The sequence below is a fragment of the Trachemys scripta genome, chromosome 10, assembly GCF_013100865.1.
Source record: "Trachemys scripta elegans isolate TJP31775 chromosome 10, CAS_Tse_1.0, whole genome shotgun sequence".
NCBI lineage: Eukaryota > Metazoa > Chordata > Testudines > Emydidae > Trachemys > Trachemys scripta.
The window spans coordinates 80,320,782-80,338,722 of NC_048307.1; the positions used below are offsets into that span (position 1 = coordinate 80,320,782).

At 38.4% G+C, this 17,941-nt stretch overlaps 1 protein-coding gene across 1 annotated transcript; it reads right to left on the reverse strand.

Annotated features, from left to right (window-relative positions):
* Positions 1–1,147: 1,147 nt before the first annotated feature.
* On the reverse strand, positions 1,148–17,328 carry LCTL (lactase like). The gene is made up of 14 exons (XM_034784558.1): positions 17,205–17,328; positions 13,736–13,896; positions 8,842–8,929; positions 8,428–8,537; positions 7,929–8,057; positions 7,732–7,827; positions 5,850–5,904; positions 5,599–5,760; positions 4,696–4,970; positions 4,150–4,276; positions 3,529–3,728; positions 2,746–2,809; positions 1,590–1,634; positions 1,148–1,263 (listed from the first exon to the last, which is right to left on the reverse strand). The coding sequence occupies exons 1-14, from the start codon at positions 17,326–17,328 to the stop codon at positions 1,148–1,150; spliced, it is 1,752 nt and encodes a 583-aa protein (XP_034640449.1).
* Between the last annotated feature and the right edge of the window lie 613 nt (positions 17,329–17,941).

Consider the following 17,941-nt stretch of genomic DNA (forward strand, 5'->3'; position numbering starts at 1 on the left):
CCCTCACTTCTGCGCTGCTGTTGACAGTGGCGCTGCCTTCAGAGCTGGGCTCCCAACTGTCCAGCTCTGAAGGCAGCAGTTCAGAAGAAATGGTGGCAATAGTGTGAACCCCTACAATAGCCTTGTGACATCCCACCCCCCAAAAAGCCCTTTATAGGTTGGGACCCCCACAGTTACAGCACTGTGAAACTTCGATTTAAATATTGGAAACTGTGAAATTTACTATTTTTATAATCCTATGACCATGAAATTGACCAAAATGGACTGTGAATTTGGTAGGGTCCTAATGCTGAGGTACGTCTAGTGGCCTAAGCATAGGACTGGACATCAGGATTCCTTACTTCTGGTTCTGGCTCTGACCGTAAATCTGTGAACAAGTCAGTTAGTCTATCACATTTATTCCACCGGTGTGCAAAATTTAGGTTGTTAATACCTAATTATTATTGTATGGAGATGACTAGTTAATGTTTATGCAATGCCATTAAGATTTTAAAGTATGATATGCTGTAAGTTCATATTTCGTAATTAGCACTTCATCACTGTATTTTTAATTACCATGGAACAGGTTGAAAACAGAACTTGCCAACAATCTGCCTATCCTTGAAATATATAATGGCAAGCTTTGAAACAATTTAATCTCAGTCACCTGTTGTCCTAATGAAGAAAATGCATACACCTCTACCCCAAAATAACGCGACCCGATATAACATGAATTCAGATATAACGCGGTAAAGCAGCGCTTCGGAAGGGCGGTGTGCGCACTCCGGTGGGTCAAGGCAAGTTCGATATAACGCGGTTTCACCTATAACGTGGTAAGATTTTTTTGGCTCCCGAGGACAGCGTTATATCAGGTTAGAGGTGTACTTTGCAAAACATGAAGGAAGATAAAACCTGCAGTTGAATTTTGATAGAAAATAATACTGAGACGTGAATTGCCTTTGTAAGATTTCTAAATTACGTCTTATGGCTGAAATTGAATAAAATGTAGAAGCAACAATATGTACACAAAAATAAAGCTGATTTTTTTTTTTTTAACAGTACAGTGTTACGTAAAGGAGGCATCTGTGGAAACCTTTAAAACAGTGTTAGAATAAGAGTGGCATTTTATTGCCTATGCAAAATGAAGATGTTATGTAAACTTGTAGTTTTAGTTGTGTTTCCGAAGAAGGAACATTAATAGAATGGCACTGATAAGTATGCAGAGTGTGAACACCGTTGGTACAACAATTTCAGTCACCATTTCCATGTGAGTAGTCAAGGGATCTGAAATTTGAGAAGAGAAAAAATAATAGATAAGATCAGTTCTAATGGAATAATTTTAGTTATTTGTTCATTCTATTTTTTAAGCTTTGAATCTTTTTGAACATAATTTGTTTAAAGCTAAAATTAATTTTTTTACATATTGGCATCTGCATTAAATGCATCACTAGAAACAACAGAGAGAAAGAAATTGTAAAAGATAGAATAAACATGTTTTATATATTTTGAAAATCTGCAGCAAGTTTATGTTAAGCTCTCTTCATCTATATCTTTTGTGGTAAATTCTGAAACATGTCAGTGCTCAAAGGGTTACAAAAAATTGTGCTTACCATGAATTAGTCTCAGTATATTAGCAGCAGTATTCCGCTGTTCCTCTAATTTTCAAGGAAAGGGGGAAAAAAGAAAATAGTCAAAAATCTTTGGAAAGCACTCTAACCCTTTGAGGACTGCATTGTATCTCTGTGGAATTAAAATTAAATTGCTTCTTTAAACTTTTATTTGGTGACTGTAGTACAAATTGTTTTGATGCACACACACACATATATATATATATATATATATATATATATATATATATATTAGTAGCCCTCAAAGAGTTGAATGAGAAACGCACTTAAGCTATAGTGATATGTTAATTCATAGGGATGGACCCCTCATATCTTAATCCTACAGTATGGGCCGCACACATGTACCATCTTCATCCCATCTTCCTTAATGGTTTCAGGAGTCCACTCCAATAGAGTTTTCCCCCCAGTTCAGGAATTGATGACCCCTTCACAAACCCCAGCATGGGAGATAGAGCTGGAGGCAGAAGGGAGGTGTTGGAGGCAGGCCACAGCACTGTGGATATTCCAGGCAGTGCTGTGGTTTGTAGGGCAGACTGGGGAAGCTGCCTTAATTTAGTTTCTGAGAGCCTGTCTAATTTATGCCAGGAGCTTCTCCAGTCCCCAGAGCAACAAAGCACAAAGGTGGTTTAAAGTCACCTTAGCTCTCCCTCCCACTGGGCTGTGAGTTCTCACCCCTAGTTTTTATGCTCATCATTCAGAGGCTACACATTTGCTTTTTTTTGTTGTTTTTTTCCCCTGTTGCATGATTGCCCTGGGTTTGGTTTTTGTTTTTGTTTTTGCTTTTATGTTTGAAAAGGGCAAACAATCACTGAGAAATACTAATATCTGCAGAATTAAGTTTTTAACAGTTGTGACTCCTCAGTGTTTTTACTATAATTCTTAAGAAACGAAAATTCAGAAATATTAATAAACTGTAATACAATCCTGTTAGCTGCACTATTTTGAATTACTAGTAGTAAATTAAGAGGTACTGTTTGATTCTGAAGTTTGTCATAATTTTTAAAAAGATTTGGCTTTCTCTTTTCAAGGAGAAAATATTTCATGAACCCAGTTTTAATGTTCAGTCACAGAAATGTTTTCCCTTTAAACCCATATAATATATATTTACTGGATGAGTAATACAGAATAATGTAATTACCTGCAGCAAGGAGTTGGTTTGTGATAGAACAAGTCTCTATGGCCTTTTGGTGCCAACTTTTCACCTAACAAAATCAATATTATTTATTATTTGATGTGATACTAATGGTTTCACCAAACTATGAATATATTCCGTCTTATTAGCACCATTTTCAATGCCTCTGAATTTTAGTCATTTACAACTCTTTCCAGGACTCTTATTCTCACACTACATGTTGATTGTATGACTTTTATGTTACTTTGTACATATTATGATGAATATTATTTTAATACATTTTCATGTTGTTAATTGCTTGGGACAATACAAAATAAACTGGAAAACCCACTCAATATTATTTCTCAGGGTTTTTCTTGTTTTAGATATCATGCGCATGCAATGTCTCTAAACACAGTAAATTAATAATGTGGGTATTGTGATTACAAAGTTTTATTTAAGTAGTTAATCTACCAATGTGTTATAAAAGAACAATAATAGTAAGATTAGATTTCATCATTCTCTTTCCCCTCTCATCCCCCTCTAGGGTGACCAGATGTCCTGATTTTATAGGGTCTTTTTCATATATAGGCTCCTATTACCATCTCCATCCTGATTTTTCACACTTGCTGTTTGGTCACCCTATCCCCCGCCACAAGTTGACACAATCCTAAATTAAATGAGTAGGTATACTATAGTAATCTAAGGTCAAAACCCACATACATTACTCATGAGAGTTATTTTTTTATCTCAAACAAAGCAGAATTTGGTCCTAAATTAGGAATAAGCAGGTTTAATGATAGAACTCACCTCTCTTGGATTTGGGAATCCATTTGCACTGATGATCATCTTGTAATAGTGGACAGATGCCTTTGGGTATCGGGGTTTATTCCCCTTTTTAAAATCAACATGGTATAATCCAAATCTTTCAGAATAACCTTTATTCCATTCAAATTTATCCAGCAGAGACCAGACAGTGTAACCCTTTACATTAACGCCATCGTTTATGGCTGAAAATAGATTTCAAATTTGTTAACAACCAGATCAAGTTTGTCTTCACTAGAAATATAGTGCTAAGCCAGCCCTATTTTATACCAAAAATGAAGGAAAAATTTGGGGTAAAATTTTCAAAAGCATGAAAGTCACTTAGGTACCTGACTCTTATTGAAAGTCAATGAGACTTAGGCTCCTAAGTCACTTAGACACTTTTGAAACTGTTATCCTTAGTCTAGATGCACTGGAAGATTTCATAAGAGTAATTATGGTATATTATTAGGTGCAGTGTTTTTATTTTGTAAATATGGAAATTGATAAATTATTCCAATGTTGAACCCAGTATAGGTCAGAATTTCAGAGTTAGAATATCAGAGTGCTTAAAAAATGGACAAAGTCACAATAAAATGTGTGCCAAAATTTGTTTTTAAAGTTCACCTTTTAGCATCTCATTAATATACCCTTTCAGATATTCAATTCTCCATTCATCACACAACTGAATACACTGCAGCTTTTCTGAAACTCCATTCTCTGTTACGTAAATGAGAGGATTCCCATACTGTGTCTACAAAGAAAAACATTCATTTTGGAATAATGAAATAATATTATACTTAATACAACTACAATTAATTTTTTTTAATAAAATTAAAGTTCTAGAAAACTGGTTTAAATCTATTTACTATATATTTTTTTCTACTATGGTTACATTTCAAAGAAAAGCATAGTTAAAAATTTAACTTTTTTCTTTGGGTTAGCTGAAGTTTATTATAAACTATTTCTATGAATATAGTGCAAAGAGACCCCAACTGAGATTGAGGCCCCATTGTGCTAGGTATGTGGCAATAAACAAGCCTTCAATATACAGATAAGAATACTGGTGGATGTATTGGATATTTATGCCTGACACTGAGATACAGATTCATACCCTATATTAATCAAGACTGTTAGTTAACTTCCTTTAAAGAAGACTTAGTTTAAAATTACCTTAATGAAGTTGAGTAACCTTCTAAATCCCCAGGGCACAGAATATAGCCATTTAGATCCTGGATCTGGCCACTTTGGATCAACCAGTTCTACCAAATCACGATCAGTGTGGTAACTGGGCCCTTTGAGGGCGGAATAATTTTTCTGTATAATGTAACGAGTGGTAAAATGACTTAATCCCAGGAAATCAGATGTACCCTTAATGTAGCTTTTCTCTTGCACTGAGAAGGTTGGTAATCTTGACATGCCCAGGCCTTGTTGAGCACTTTTTCTACCTATTAAATCAAAATTTTTCAAAAAAAGATGGTAAATGCATCTTCCGCACATGATTGACTGTTTACACCACAAAAGCAAAACTAAACTATCCTAAATTTTAAGTGCTAATATTGTGTAGCCTTGAGTGAGCACTTTCTCTCTGAACACAACAATCTTCCTCTTTCTACCTTTAAAGAAAGGATAGTAAAGGATAAACGTTACTTGATGTGGCTAAGACTGAAGAAATGTGGTTTAGATTGGGATTTTCAGAGGCACAACAGGAATTTAAAAGTCCAACTCCCATAGTCTCCTTTGAAAATCCCAGTCTTAAAGCACATCACTAGGAGTCAGGTGTTCGCCGCTAACTTGCCATGTGTTCTTGGGCACATAACTTAACTTCTTTCTTCTGTTTCCCCATCTGTAAAAATGTGAATAATTATACTTTTTAGAGGAGCATACTACTGTTTGGTTTTTAATTAACAAAAATCATATTTTTGTTTTTATCTGGAATCTTTCAGAAAAATGATTTTTATTAATAATCCTCCTCCAAAACCCTATCCTTAATTTGGACTAAAATACACATTGATCAGATTGTCACTATTGTAACTATATTATTTATTCAAGGTGTAAATAGACAGCATGACTTACCTACATAATTCTTCATAACTTCAGGATAGTCTCCACTGTAAATAGGATTTGCAAACCATCCCAAGTAAAACTGTACGTATCTTTCAGCAGCTTCAATGTCCTTCTGGCTAGTTAGATCAACAGGTTCACCCCAGGCACTAGTTAAAGAAATTCCAACCATACCTTAAAATAGAAAGTGACAGTTCTGCAGTTATGCATAATTTTTTAAGCGCTTACTGCAGAGGCATAATTACACAATGAATACTTATTACCTTGTTGCTTGCTACGCCATGTCTTATTATAAGAATGCCAGACCTTTGCATGAGTCTGTAATTAAAAGAACATATGTATATGCTAACCTATCGTGCAATAATCAGTACAGGAAGAGTCAATGAATCTCTGACAGATACGGCAATATCCTCTACAAACATTGTTGAATTAAGCTAAACCTTATTAATTTCAATTTCAGTACCTTTAGAGTTCATTATATTAAAAATGCAAATATGAATGTATTATTGTGGGATTGTATGTAATGTCTCTAGGGAGGAGACATGGCTAATGTGAACCCTGGGAAGTGTTATGAATTTCAAATGTCTCTTTGAAACAATGTGCTAGACAGGGGTTCTCAAACTGGGGGTTGGGACCCCGCAGGGGGTCACGAGGTTATTACATGGGGGGGTTGCGAACTGTCAGCCCCCACCCCAGACCCCGCTTTGCATCCAGCATTTATAATGGTGTTAAAAACACTTTTAAATATATTTAATTTTTTAGGGGGTCACACTCAAAGTCTTGCTATGTGAAAGGGGTCACCAGCACAAAAGTTTGAGAATCACTGTGCTAGACAAACAAAGCTCATTGGGATTCCTAGGAAATACTTGGAAGGAGGGAAAGGCAACTTTTCACTTCCCGACCTAAACTTTCGAAGTTGTGTCCTGAGCAGAAACCCATTGTCTGCTGATCACTGTTACGTGAGGACAAGATCAGAGGCCCAGACTGGATAAAAGAATGATTCTGAGATTCATGGGGGTGGTTGTTTTGAGCCAAGGCAGTTATGAACAAAAAAAAAAGCAAAAACCTTGGTGGGGTTTGAAGGACTGTTCACTTGCCAGAGCCCCTCGTGGAGTTGAGGTGATCTTTGGTAACCTTATTAGCTTGTGTGTAGGTTTTTATTTTTTTAATATTTTTTCTCTTTTACCTTAAGGATAAATGTACTTGCTTAGAAAGAGCTGTGTGGTAACTTATACTGGTAGACAATTATGCTATTTATAGCCTCAGGATTCAGAGAAGGCAAAGCACTGCTGAGGTCATGTATTCTGCTGGGGAATTCACAATGTAGGTAGGGAACTTGTGCAGCCTGGATACACCCCAGTCTGGAGGGAGAGAGATGCATGTCTCCACCCAAGAAAGGTGGCGACATGGGAGCTGGGAGTCTGAGAGTGGATGGACGATGGAGGGTACAGTTGTCCTGAGCTGTGATAGAAGCATGGAAGATAAACTTGTCGCACAAATGCACATCTGGAAATTGTTACCGTAGGTTTTTCAAAAAAAATTTGTTTCTCATGGAAGCTTTTGTTTTAAATAAGATGTCAACCAGACCTATGTGAGAGTCCTTTGCAGCTCCCAAGATGGCCTCGTGAAGGTGACATGCAACATTTAATGGAGAGTTCTGTTTTACTGCAGATCTGTTCTACTGTGTGTCTGTATTTAAATGAGAAACTTTTTCTTTAAATGAAGGTTGTTCACTTTGGGTGAAATCCTGGCCTTGTTGAAGTCAATCACAAAACTTCCATTGAGACTAGTGAGGCTGGATTTCACCCTTTGTTTATAGAAGCTACCTTAAAATTCTCTCTTCTGATCTATTTGGCAGTATGTTCAATGAGACACTTAAATAGAGGTTTTTTTTTAAAACCTGTCCTCTGAATTGTTGCAGCTGAGTGCTATGTCATGCATCCAATACTAGTGCATACTTAATTATCTCAGCACCAGTAGTTTATAATTCCATTTAAATTAACTCTTGAGTGCTTTTTGTATGCTGTTCAGAAGTTGAATCTTTGCTACAAAACCTTCCTTTCCTGGGGGAAAAAAATTAAGACCCACTTATCTCAGTCATAAAATAAGATAGCAATACAAGAAAGAACATATTTCTAGTTTTACTTTAATGATATGATGTGCTGCTTTGTATGCCCCTATTCCACTGAGCTTCAGTCCTGGTGCATGCTCTCCTGTCTCATAGCCTTCTTCAGCAACTGCCTACAAGTACATGAGAAGGAAAAAAAAAGTAACTATAGGGTCACTCCCAAAATTTGGGGACCAAATCTATGTAGCCCAAAAGAAAGCCATCAGTAACTTACCCAAGGGTTATTAAAAGTAATCCAGTATTTCACACGATCGCCAAACTTCTCAAAACACAGATTTGCATAATCATTAAAATAACTTATCATGCTTATATTCTGCCACCCACCATACTTTTCTTGGAGCACCTGCATATGTAATAATTACAAGAATTAACAGATATGTAACTTAAAATTCAATATGCCATTGTTTTTTGTTAAAGGTTATATTGTATGTAACTCAATATAGACACTAGCTAAGCTATGATGTGACTTAAGGTGATTTAGTGAAACTGAATAAGCAGTTTGAATGAGGCATAATTCAGTGACAAACAGTGGGAATGTAACTGTGCTTAAGTATATAAAATGATAGCTCAGAGAAATTATTGATAACTTGAAAGCATGCTGGAATATTTAAAATGTTTTCTTAAAATGATCCAGATGGTGTTTATTTTTACAAACAAGTTAGCTACCAGAAACCCTAGATTAGACAACATAATAAATTTAAATATTCTCAGACCTGTGGAAGATCCCAGTGGTAGAGGGTCACAATAGGGATAATCTTGTTCTCCAAAAGACTATTAATTGTATCATTATAGAACTTTATCCCCTTTTCATTCACCTGTTCTTCTGGGGAAACAAATGTTGAAGAAAATTAATTGTTTTTACATCATTTAGATAGTAATCATTGGAACATGTTTTCTAAAATGATGTAAGCTATATATAGATAGATTAGATTACGTTGGTGGATGTATAGGCACCTGTATACCATGGAAAGGGCTGACATTGTAAGGACCCTGATAGAGAAATAGATATATATTTATCAGTAATATGTGACAAATATCCCATATAATTTTTTATGGTATTCTCAAATGCAGCAAAGTTGTTTTGCCTATATGTGCTTTTAGGTTTACAGTTAAATGGTTATGCTTACTTTTAATACCAGTGGGCATAATACGAGGCCATGAAATAGAAAGCAGGTAATGATTAACTTTCAACTCCTTCAGTAACTGAATATCATCCTGCAAAAAGAAAATCCAATTAAAATATTACTCACTAATCCCAATAGACTAATTCTTCAGATTATTAATCTACAAATTAAAGCAATTTTAACGAAAGACTTTGAGCTGAGGCAATGTGAAAGAAGAGAGGATTGCACAAAAACAATGTGCTTTGCCAGTTATTTTCTGTTTCCTTTGGAAAAACGATTATTTGCAGAAGCTGGTGGGGTATGAGTTTATTCAAGTACAAAGAAGTCCTAAGCCTGTGTATTTTACCTCAGTCTGCTTGCCATGTAAATTGTGAATGTAATGTTAAATTCAGAATTCATTGACTTCACTGTGGAATCAAGCGTGGAAAGAAAATGTGTTGTGAAGGAACAAGTTTTCCTCCAAAGTGTGCCTAGCATCATCTTAAAATATTTTTAATTGACCGTCCCTTTCGAACTAAATACATAAAATAGGGAGGGTTGTGGATAAGAGCAACCAAGCTTGGTTCATGTATCTCTGCCCAGGTCAGAAACTATGTCCATGAGATCTAGCTGCAGGCTAAGGTGGGGATGTCTGGGGGTGTTAATTTCCATGTTTGTGTAATTGCTAAGAAGGAGTCAATGTTCAGCCTTGGGCCTCTACCCCTGTCCCCTCCTTTTGCATACATAACTTACTGTTCCTACATTTTTTCATGTACAAATAGCTATTTGTACATGCAGTGAGATAGTTGGGTATCCAACTGCTTGATTTGCATGTGCACATATGGAATATGAGGGCACCTATTTATGGATACAGCCTGGGGTATGTCTGCAAAATTAGACTGAAGAATTTGGCCCCAAACATATTAACTCTTTGCTAGAACAAATTCATGCTGGAACTCTTGAATATAAGGATTTTATACAGGGTCATCTGCAAATAAATCACCCATGCTACTAGACTCCCAGTTTTGTGTACAAAGTTCTGTTAATTTGGAATTAATCTAAATTTTCTAGCATTGTCATATTCTGAAACCCTAACACTTGACATTTGGATCTGCTAGACAGAACTTTTCGGTCTCTCTGTAATACCAGTAAACTCTTCAATTCAAATCTGCCATTTTATTTACATGCAAGAACAGTTGGGAAACTTGCATATAGTGTTCTAGTTCCAACGGTAGAAAAACATCATAGTGGTTCAACATACCTGTTTTCCTGCCCGCTGGTAGAGGAATATAATATAAAGATTTCAAATATAAGATTGTAGAGACTGACTGAACTTTGTTTCCAGGTTAGACTCTAGTATATCCTGACCACAAATAATTAAATTACTACTTTCCCAAATCCTGTTCACTAGATTTTTAACTTATTTTCTAGCATTTTGGTTTTCCTTACTAAGAAAAGTAAGTTACTAGCTGCAGGGCAGCTGTGTAAAGACACCATGCAGCCAAGTTCAGAGCAGACACACCAACATTTCTATGCTGTCTCAAAGTGGAACCAGCTTCACAGTGAAAACCAGCAGGACTCTGGACTCTGATTCTTCTAACCATGCATATGCTCAGATATGCTACCTGGGCATATCTCTCAATGATATAAATGGGCCTGCAACTTCTTTTTTAGGCATGAATGTGGAGGCAGAACTGAGATTTTTTTGTTAGGTTCTTTAAAAATCAGGACTGAATACTAGAGCATTACATAATATAATGTGCATTACATACAAAGACGGGCGTAGAAGCTCAAATGTTAAAGAGGAATTGTTGAATAGTATAAAATAGCATTTAGGATATTGTCATTTTCCACACAGTTATAAATGGGAGTTATTATATTACTTAGTGTAAATATTACAATAGTATAATTTTAGGGAGGGGTTTTAAATGCAATATTTCTACTTAGCAAGAGAGTGAAAGCATGGTTCAATGGTTAAAACATGAGCTTGATGCTCCGGAGACCTGGGTACAGACATCCTAGGCCCCTAAAACTTGTGATGGTTTTGAAAATCCCACTTGGTGCCTAAATACCTTTAAAAATCTGGCCCTTGCGCTCTCTCTGGGCACTACCCTAACTAACAAGGTGAAAATTAATATATTAAAGATTGTGAGAGGCTCAGAGACTATGGTAACTGGGACTATATAATTGACTAAAATACAGAGATAAACCAGTTCCTTCTCCTTTATGACACAGGAGTTAATCCAGTCCTAGTTTGGAAATATCCCAAGACCTATGTGGGGTTGTGAGGAAAGAGGTCTATCTGGATGTTTATATTGCTCTCATCCCTGGTATCTGAGGAGTAGACTGAGATGGGAAATTGGCCAGCTAATTTACATGAGTTCCTCGCCCAGTAAACAGCTTCAAGACTCCCAGAAGTAGAGCTATCTTCTTTTGTTTTTCTCTTTTTGCTGGCAGTGTCTAGAAGGCCCCAATATAATTTCATTTTAAACTGTGCAGAGACTTGTACTCTTCACAGTCCCCTCGGTGTTAAGGATGTTCTTTGCTGTTGAAGGGACAACAGGCTCCTGACTCTGGTGTTCGTAGGTAAGCGAAGGCTGAGCTGCATTTCAGATGTATGTTGCTGACAGTTTTAAGTAAATATTCTGTTGCTGCTTTAGGCCTAGATTCTGTGCCCCCTTCCCTCACCTTGAGATCCACACTTGGATTTTCATCTCTCACACAGAACAGGGCTAAACTCCTTCTGTAGTACTGTTCCCATGATCTAAGGAGGAGGATCTGAATTCAGGGCAAGCCAGTGGGGGACACATCAAGCATAATCTGTCATGGCAGAAATGATAATGCAGTCTGGAGAGACCATCCCCAAGGGTTCTGGAGGCAGCCAAAACCATGGTACTGTGCTGCCTGAGAGCTGGAAAGGACCGATGAGGTCCTAGATCCACAAGTTTTTGTGGCAGTCTTTTCTGGTTGTAGAGCAGAGGTAAGCAACCTATGGCATGTGAGCCAATTTTAAGTGGCACTCACACTGCCCAGGTCCTGGCCACCGGTCCGGGGGGCTCTGCATTTTAATATAATTTTAAATGAAGCTTCTTAAACATTTTAAAACCTTATTTACTTTACATACAACAATAGCTTAGTTATATATTATAGACTTATAGAAAGAGACCTTCTAAAAACGTTAAAATGTATGACTGGCACGCGAAACCTTAAATCAGAGTGAATAAATGAATACTCGGCACACCACTTCTGAAAGGTTGCCGACCCCTGTTGTAGGGGAAGGGAGACCAGTGCATAACCTGTAACCCTGCAATAAAGGGGAATTCTAGGAGCAGAAGATATTCTCCCCTAGAGTGGGATTTACTGTAGAAGGGCAAGCATGACCTGACCCATAGACCACAAACAACATTTTAACAGTTTGTCAGTTCATCTTAAATTCCAGTGAAAAAAGGCATTTGTTTGGACTTAAAATTCCTCTGCAGTTTCTGAGCTGGGGTTTTGCAGTTTTGTGCTGGCGTATGAAAACCAGACTGTGAAACTGACTAGAGACCATTTTCATTTCCCGAGCAGTTTATGAAAGCAGACTCAAAGAGTCTTGGCTTGTTTAGCCTAACCAAAAGAAGGCTGAGGGGAGATATGATTGCTCTCTCTAAATACATCAGAGGGATAAATACAAGGGAGGGAGAGGTGTTATTTAAGTTAAGCCCCAATGTGGACACAAGAACAAATGGCTGTAAACTGGCCATCAATAAGTTTAGGCTCAAAATTAAGCGAAGGTTTCTAACCATCAGAGGAGTCAAGTTCTGGATCAGCTTTCCAAGGGGAGCAGTGGGGCTAAAAAAACGAACTGGCTTCAAGACAGATTAATACATTTATGGAGGGGATGGTATGATGAGATTGCCTACGATGGCATTTGGCCCATTGGTGACTGCCAGTAGCAAAAATCCCCAAGTGCTGGAGATTTTAGACACTAGATTGGGAGGGCTCTGAGTTATTACAGCAAATTTTTTCCCAGGTATCTGCTTGGTAGGTCTTGCCCACATGTTCAGCTTCTAACTGATCGCCATATTTGGGGTTGCGAAGGAATTTTCCCCCAGGTCAGATTGGCAGAGACCCTAAGGGTTTTTCGCCTTCCTCCACAGCATGGGGGCACGATTAAACTAGTGTAAAAATGGTGAGCTCTCTGTAACTTGAAGTCTTTAAACCATAATTTGAGGACTTCAATAAGTCAGCCAGAGGTTAGGGGTTTATTTCAGGAGTGGGTGAGGTTCTGTGGCCTGGAATGTGCTGGAGGGCAGACTAGATGATCATGATGGTCCCTTCTGACCTTAAAGTCTATCACTCTATGAGATGACATGGAAAAAAGTCAACAAACAACAGAAATGACTAAGTGTCAATTTTTAATCTCATTTCTTGTAACCAATATTTATTTTTTTCCCTTAGAAACAGTGGACCTGATCCTGCAAACCTCTATTGAATGAGGAAAATCGAGATCTCAAAATCTCTTCTGAATTTTCCCATTGTGAGTCAATAAGGTTTTATTTATGATTTTATCTTACCTCCGAACCCTCCACTTACTCCTAGACTTTCAAGTTTAGTCAGCCCCACTAAGTAATGGAGTAATAACAGTTTCACTAGAATTCCGATTCCTGCAATGCTGGCTCAGTATAGCACAACCATTTGGAATCTCTCTTGCTGTGTATTTTTCTTTTCACTGGGACAACAATTCTAAAAAACTGCCCTTAGCACCTTGAAGACTGGACACTTACTGCTGTAGCTTAACAGCTCGGTGTAAGAATCTAGTTGCAGACTTCAAGAGCAGCAGATTAAAGTATCTGTCATATTTTCAGTTCAATGTGACTAATTAACAACGGTTCAGTATTTTTTTCTATATTAGGGATATTTCCTGTTTTAATCATACCTTAACTTTGTAGTAGCCTTCACATGATGAATCTGCTGTTTCATTCATAAACACTTTCCCTTTTTTGTGAGTAAAAACATCCCAGATACTTGGTCCTTTCCCATCCTTGTCCCAGGCTCCTTCAGTCTGGTAGGCAGAACTGCCGACACCCCATAAAAATCCTAAAGGTAACAACAAGTTCATACATTGATGACAATCTGGAGACTAAACCTCAGAAGTGGCTTTAAGGACTAAATTTTCATACGTGTAAGTAACTGGGATGCCCTCAGAATGTTGCATCTGAGTGTGCAAAGTAGGTGGCTTTGTGTCTAATTAAACACTTTACACATACGCATACACACACAAATATATGTGGTTTTGCACATGCAAACAGACACGTGTGTAAATTTTTTAGGTGCATTAATGCAGTGTGGTTGAAAATTGGGCCCTAGACTACAGTCACTTTTTTTACTATGTAAGATACCAGTTTTCCAATATACCAAGAAAGGTTTAAATATAACGGGCCTGAGTCTCATAAGACCTCTTTTTATCCCTTAAACTGGGCTTAAACCCATTAGAGGGGCTCTGCATTGGCAAAGTGGTATATTAAAGAGCTTTACTGTAAAACAGAATCAGGCTCCAAATCTTTTTTTACATGCAATATTTTTCTATGAGTTTTTCAGTGAAAATGTATTTAGCTATGTTGACATAAAACATAACAAAGGGACCATTCCATGGTAGGCATTCCAATCTTATTTTTTCAGTGTCTTTTAGTAAAATGCAATTAATCCATATTCACAAATTACTTCACAGATATGAAGACAAAATCTGTGCCTAGATTTTTTTGTTTTGTTTTTTTAAAACGCTTGTTTAGATTGAATAAAAAACTGTGTGTATATTTGACAGAAGGGGTAGCTGTTCATGGACCAACTTTTGATGGTGAATCAGATGTAATTTACAGCTTGAAACAACCCCCCTCCCGGATGATTCATTCAAATTACATAAGAACATAAGAACGGCGATAATGGATCTGACAGATTGGCTGTCTAGCCCAGTATCCTGTCTCTGACAGTGGCCAGTGCCAGATGCTTCAGAGGGAACGAACAGATCAGGGCCATTTTGAGTGATCCGTCCCCTGTCACCTAGTCTCAACTTCTGGCAGTTGGAGGTTTAGGGACACCAGGAGCATGGGGTTGTGCCCTGACCATCTTGGCTAATAGCTATTGATGGACCTGTCCTCCATGAACTTACCTAATTCTTTTTTGAACCCAGTTACACTTTTGGCCTTCACAACATCCCTTGGCAACAAGTTCCCCGGGTTGACTGTGCATTGTGTGAAGAAGTACTTCCTTATGTTTGTTTTAAACCTGCTGCCTATTAATTTCATTGGGTGACCCCTATGTAAAGGAATAAACAACACTTCCTTATTCACTTTCTCTACACCAGTGGAGATTTTAGACCTCTATCATATCCCGCCCTTAGTCGTCTCTTTTTTAAAATGAACAGTCCCAATCTTTTGAATCTCTCTTCATATGGAAGTTGCTCCATGCCCCTAATCATTGTTGTTTTACTTCTCTGCACTTTTCCAATTCTAATATATCTTTTTTGAGATGGGGTAACCAGAACTGCTCCGAGTATTCAAGATGTGGGTGTACCATGAACGTATATAGTGGCGTTATGATATTATCCCTTTCCTCATGGTTCCTAACATTGTTAGCTTTTTTTGACTGCTGCTGCATATTGTGCAGATGGTTTCAGGGACCTATCAATGCTGAGTCCAAGATTTCTTAGTGGTAACAGCTAGTTTTACTCCTGGGGGAATTCTGCGCCACTGCGCAATGCAGAATTTTGCAGACATTAACATTGTGTGTGCAGAATTCCCCCTCCCCCCCCGAAATGGGCTGCAGTGCTGTTGGCTGCCACTAGGGGCTGCTGGACCTGGCAGAGCCTAGCACACACATAGAAGACACTGCCAGGGGGAAGGGAGGGAGTTAGAGAGCTCCTGGCAGCTACAATTCCCAGTACGCCCCGAGGGAAGGAGAGGGCAGGGCGCAGGAAACTCCACAAGACTGGGACCAAGCATCAGGCTGTTTCACCCTCTGGATCCCTGGGCTCTGGGGGAGAGGGGGACAGGTGTCCGGGCTGGGGGGGCACAGCTGGGTTTGAGGGGGGAGGGGTACAGCTAACTGGGCAAGGGAGGGCCCTGCAACTGAGCTCTGGGAGGGGGGAGGGTGGGTATTTGGTCCGGGGGGAGGGGATTCATGTGTATTGGGCTCGGGGGCGGGGGGAACGGTTGTGGGTATCTGGTCCCCTGGTTGCTCTCGGGGCGGGGGAGGAAAGAAGGGGGCAGAGAAATAGGAATTGGGTTGTCATAGGGGTTTCTTTAACGTTCTACTCCTGGGGGAATTTTTGTGTGTGTCTGTATTGTTACAGACATACTTGTTGACAGGTATTTTGAAATAAATTTCCAAAATAATTGAAACTGGCGTGATTATGTATTGTTATTTTGACAAATAAAATTTGCAGAATTTTTTATTTTTTGGCACAGAATTTTTAAATTTTTGGTGCAGAATGCCCCCAGGAGTAATTCAGTTTAGACCCCCTCATTTTGTATGTATAGCTGGGATTATTTTTTCCAGTGTGCATTATTTTGCACTTATCAACACTGTATTTCAGCTGTCATTATGTTGCTCAGTCACCCAGTTTTGTGAGATCCCTTTGTAACTCTTCACAGTCAGCTTTGGACTTAACTATCTTGAGTAATTTTATATTGTCTGCAAATTTTGCCACCTCACTGTTTACCCCTTTTCCAGATCATTTATGAATATGTTGAATAGTCCCAGTACAGCTCCCTGGGGCACCCTGCTGTTTACCTCTCTCCATTGTGAAAACTGACCATTTGTTCCTACTCTTTGTTTTCTATCTTTTAGCCAGTTACTGATCCATGAGAGGATCTTTCCTCTTATTCCATGACTGCTTACTTTGCTTAAGAGCCTTTGGTGAGGGACCTTGTCATTTAGTTCATATTCATTTAGTTAAACTGGGTTTTTAAGAGAGCATTTGGAAAGGGGTTTTTTTTTTTAATGTAGCTCTGCATTTCCAAATTCATTGCAAGTAATGAATCAAAAATGATAGGCCTTCACTGTCAGATTCATCATAACCTTGTAGTTTGTTTGGTCACTTACACCACAGGAAGGTGTGCGTGTAAACACTCTCAAAGCAGAGTGCTAGCATTTTACACCCAGTTTGCTCTAGTGTAAGTGACCACACAAAATACAGAGCAAAGGTCCGTGGAGTGTGTTAAATGCATTCTACAAGAGGCTATGGTGAGGTTGGAGTTTCACTTCTGCCTTTTCTCTCTGCCCTGAATGGCTCTGTATTATGCATATAATCTCTCTTCAAAGGGAGAATCTTTTACCAACCTTCTTGTACTAAACAAGAATGGGCCTAGAATATTATAAAACCACAGACAGATATAGATTAAAAGTACCAGTTGGGAAAGTGCCATAATAGAAGGAGCCAGGGTTATTCTTTGTCCATTGGAAATCCTCAGCTGTATTCAGACACCGCACCAACCCAAGCACATACCACACTTTCAAAACATACGTCTTCATCACTATTAGTGTCCGCACTGCAAAATGTCCACTTCAGAACCCCACCTGATAAAACAGAAGCATCGTTGGTGAATGTTGAATCTCATTCACCCAGAAGCATATTGTCATTGCTGACAGGGAACCCTGATTCTGAATCGGCAGGCTCAGGGGGCTTTTAAGGCTGATACAGGGCAGGTGGAAGATTGATATAACCTTCTGCCAGGATTCTGAGGGTGAGAAACGGGCTGAGTGCAAAATCCCTCCCATCAGAGTTACTCCCTGGGGGAAAAAAGTCTCGTTGTTGAAAACTTTTGGTTTGGATTTCAAATTTCCCCTGCCATGTCTGTCACTCATATCCTGCACATTGTGTTAGTGTATGATAGCCAGAAGGTGAAACTCATTAGACTTACATTGTCCACACTGGATAAAGTATGTAACAAGCTTCATATGCTTTTTAGATTTTTAATTGTTGCAGTTGTAGAAATCTCAGCTCTTACCTTGACAGCGTTCCTTTAAACATATTCCAGCATTGATTTAAAAGAGTAGTATTTATATCCTGAAGTTAGTTCTAACTGGTGTGATTCTTGGCTGCAGAATCAGGCTTTCCTATAGGGGGTGCTCAGTTATGCCCATT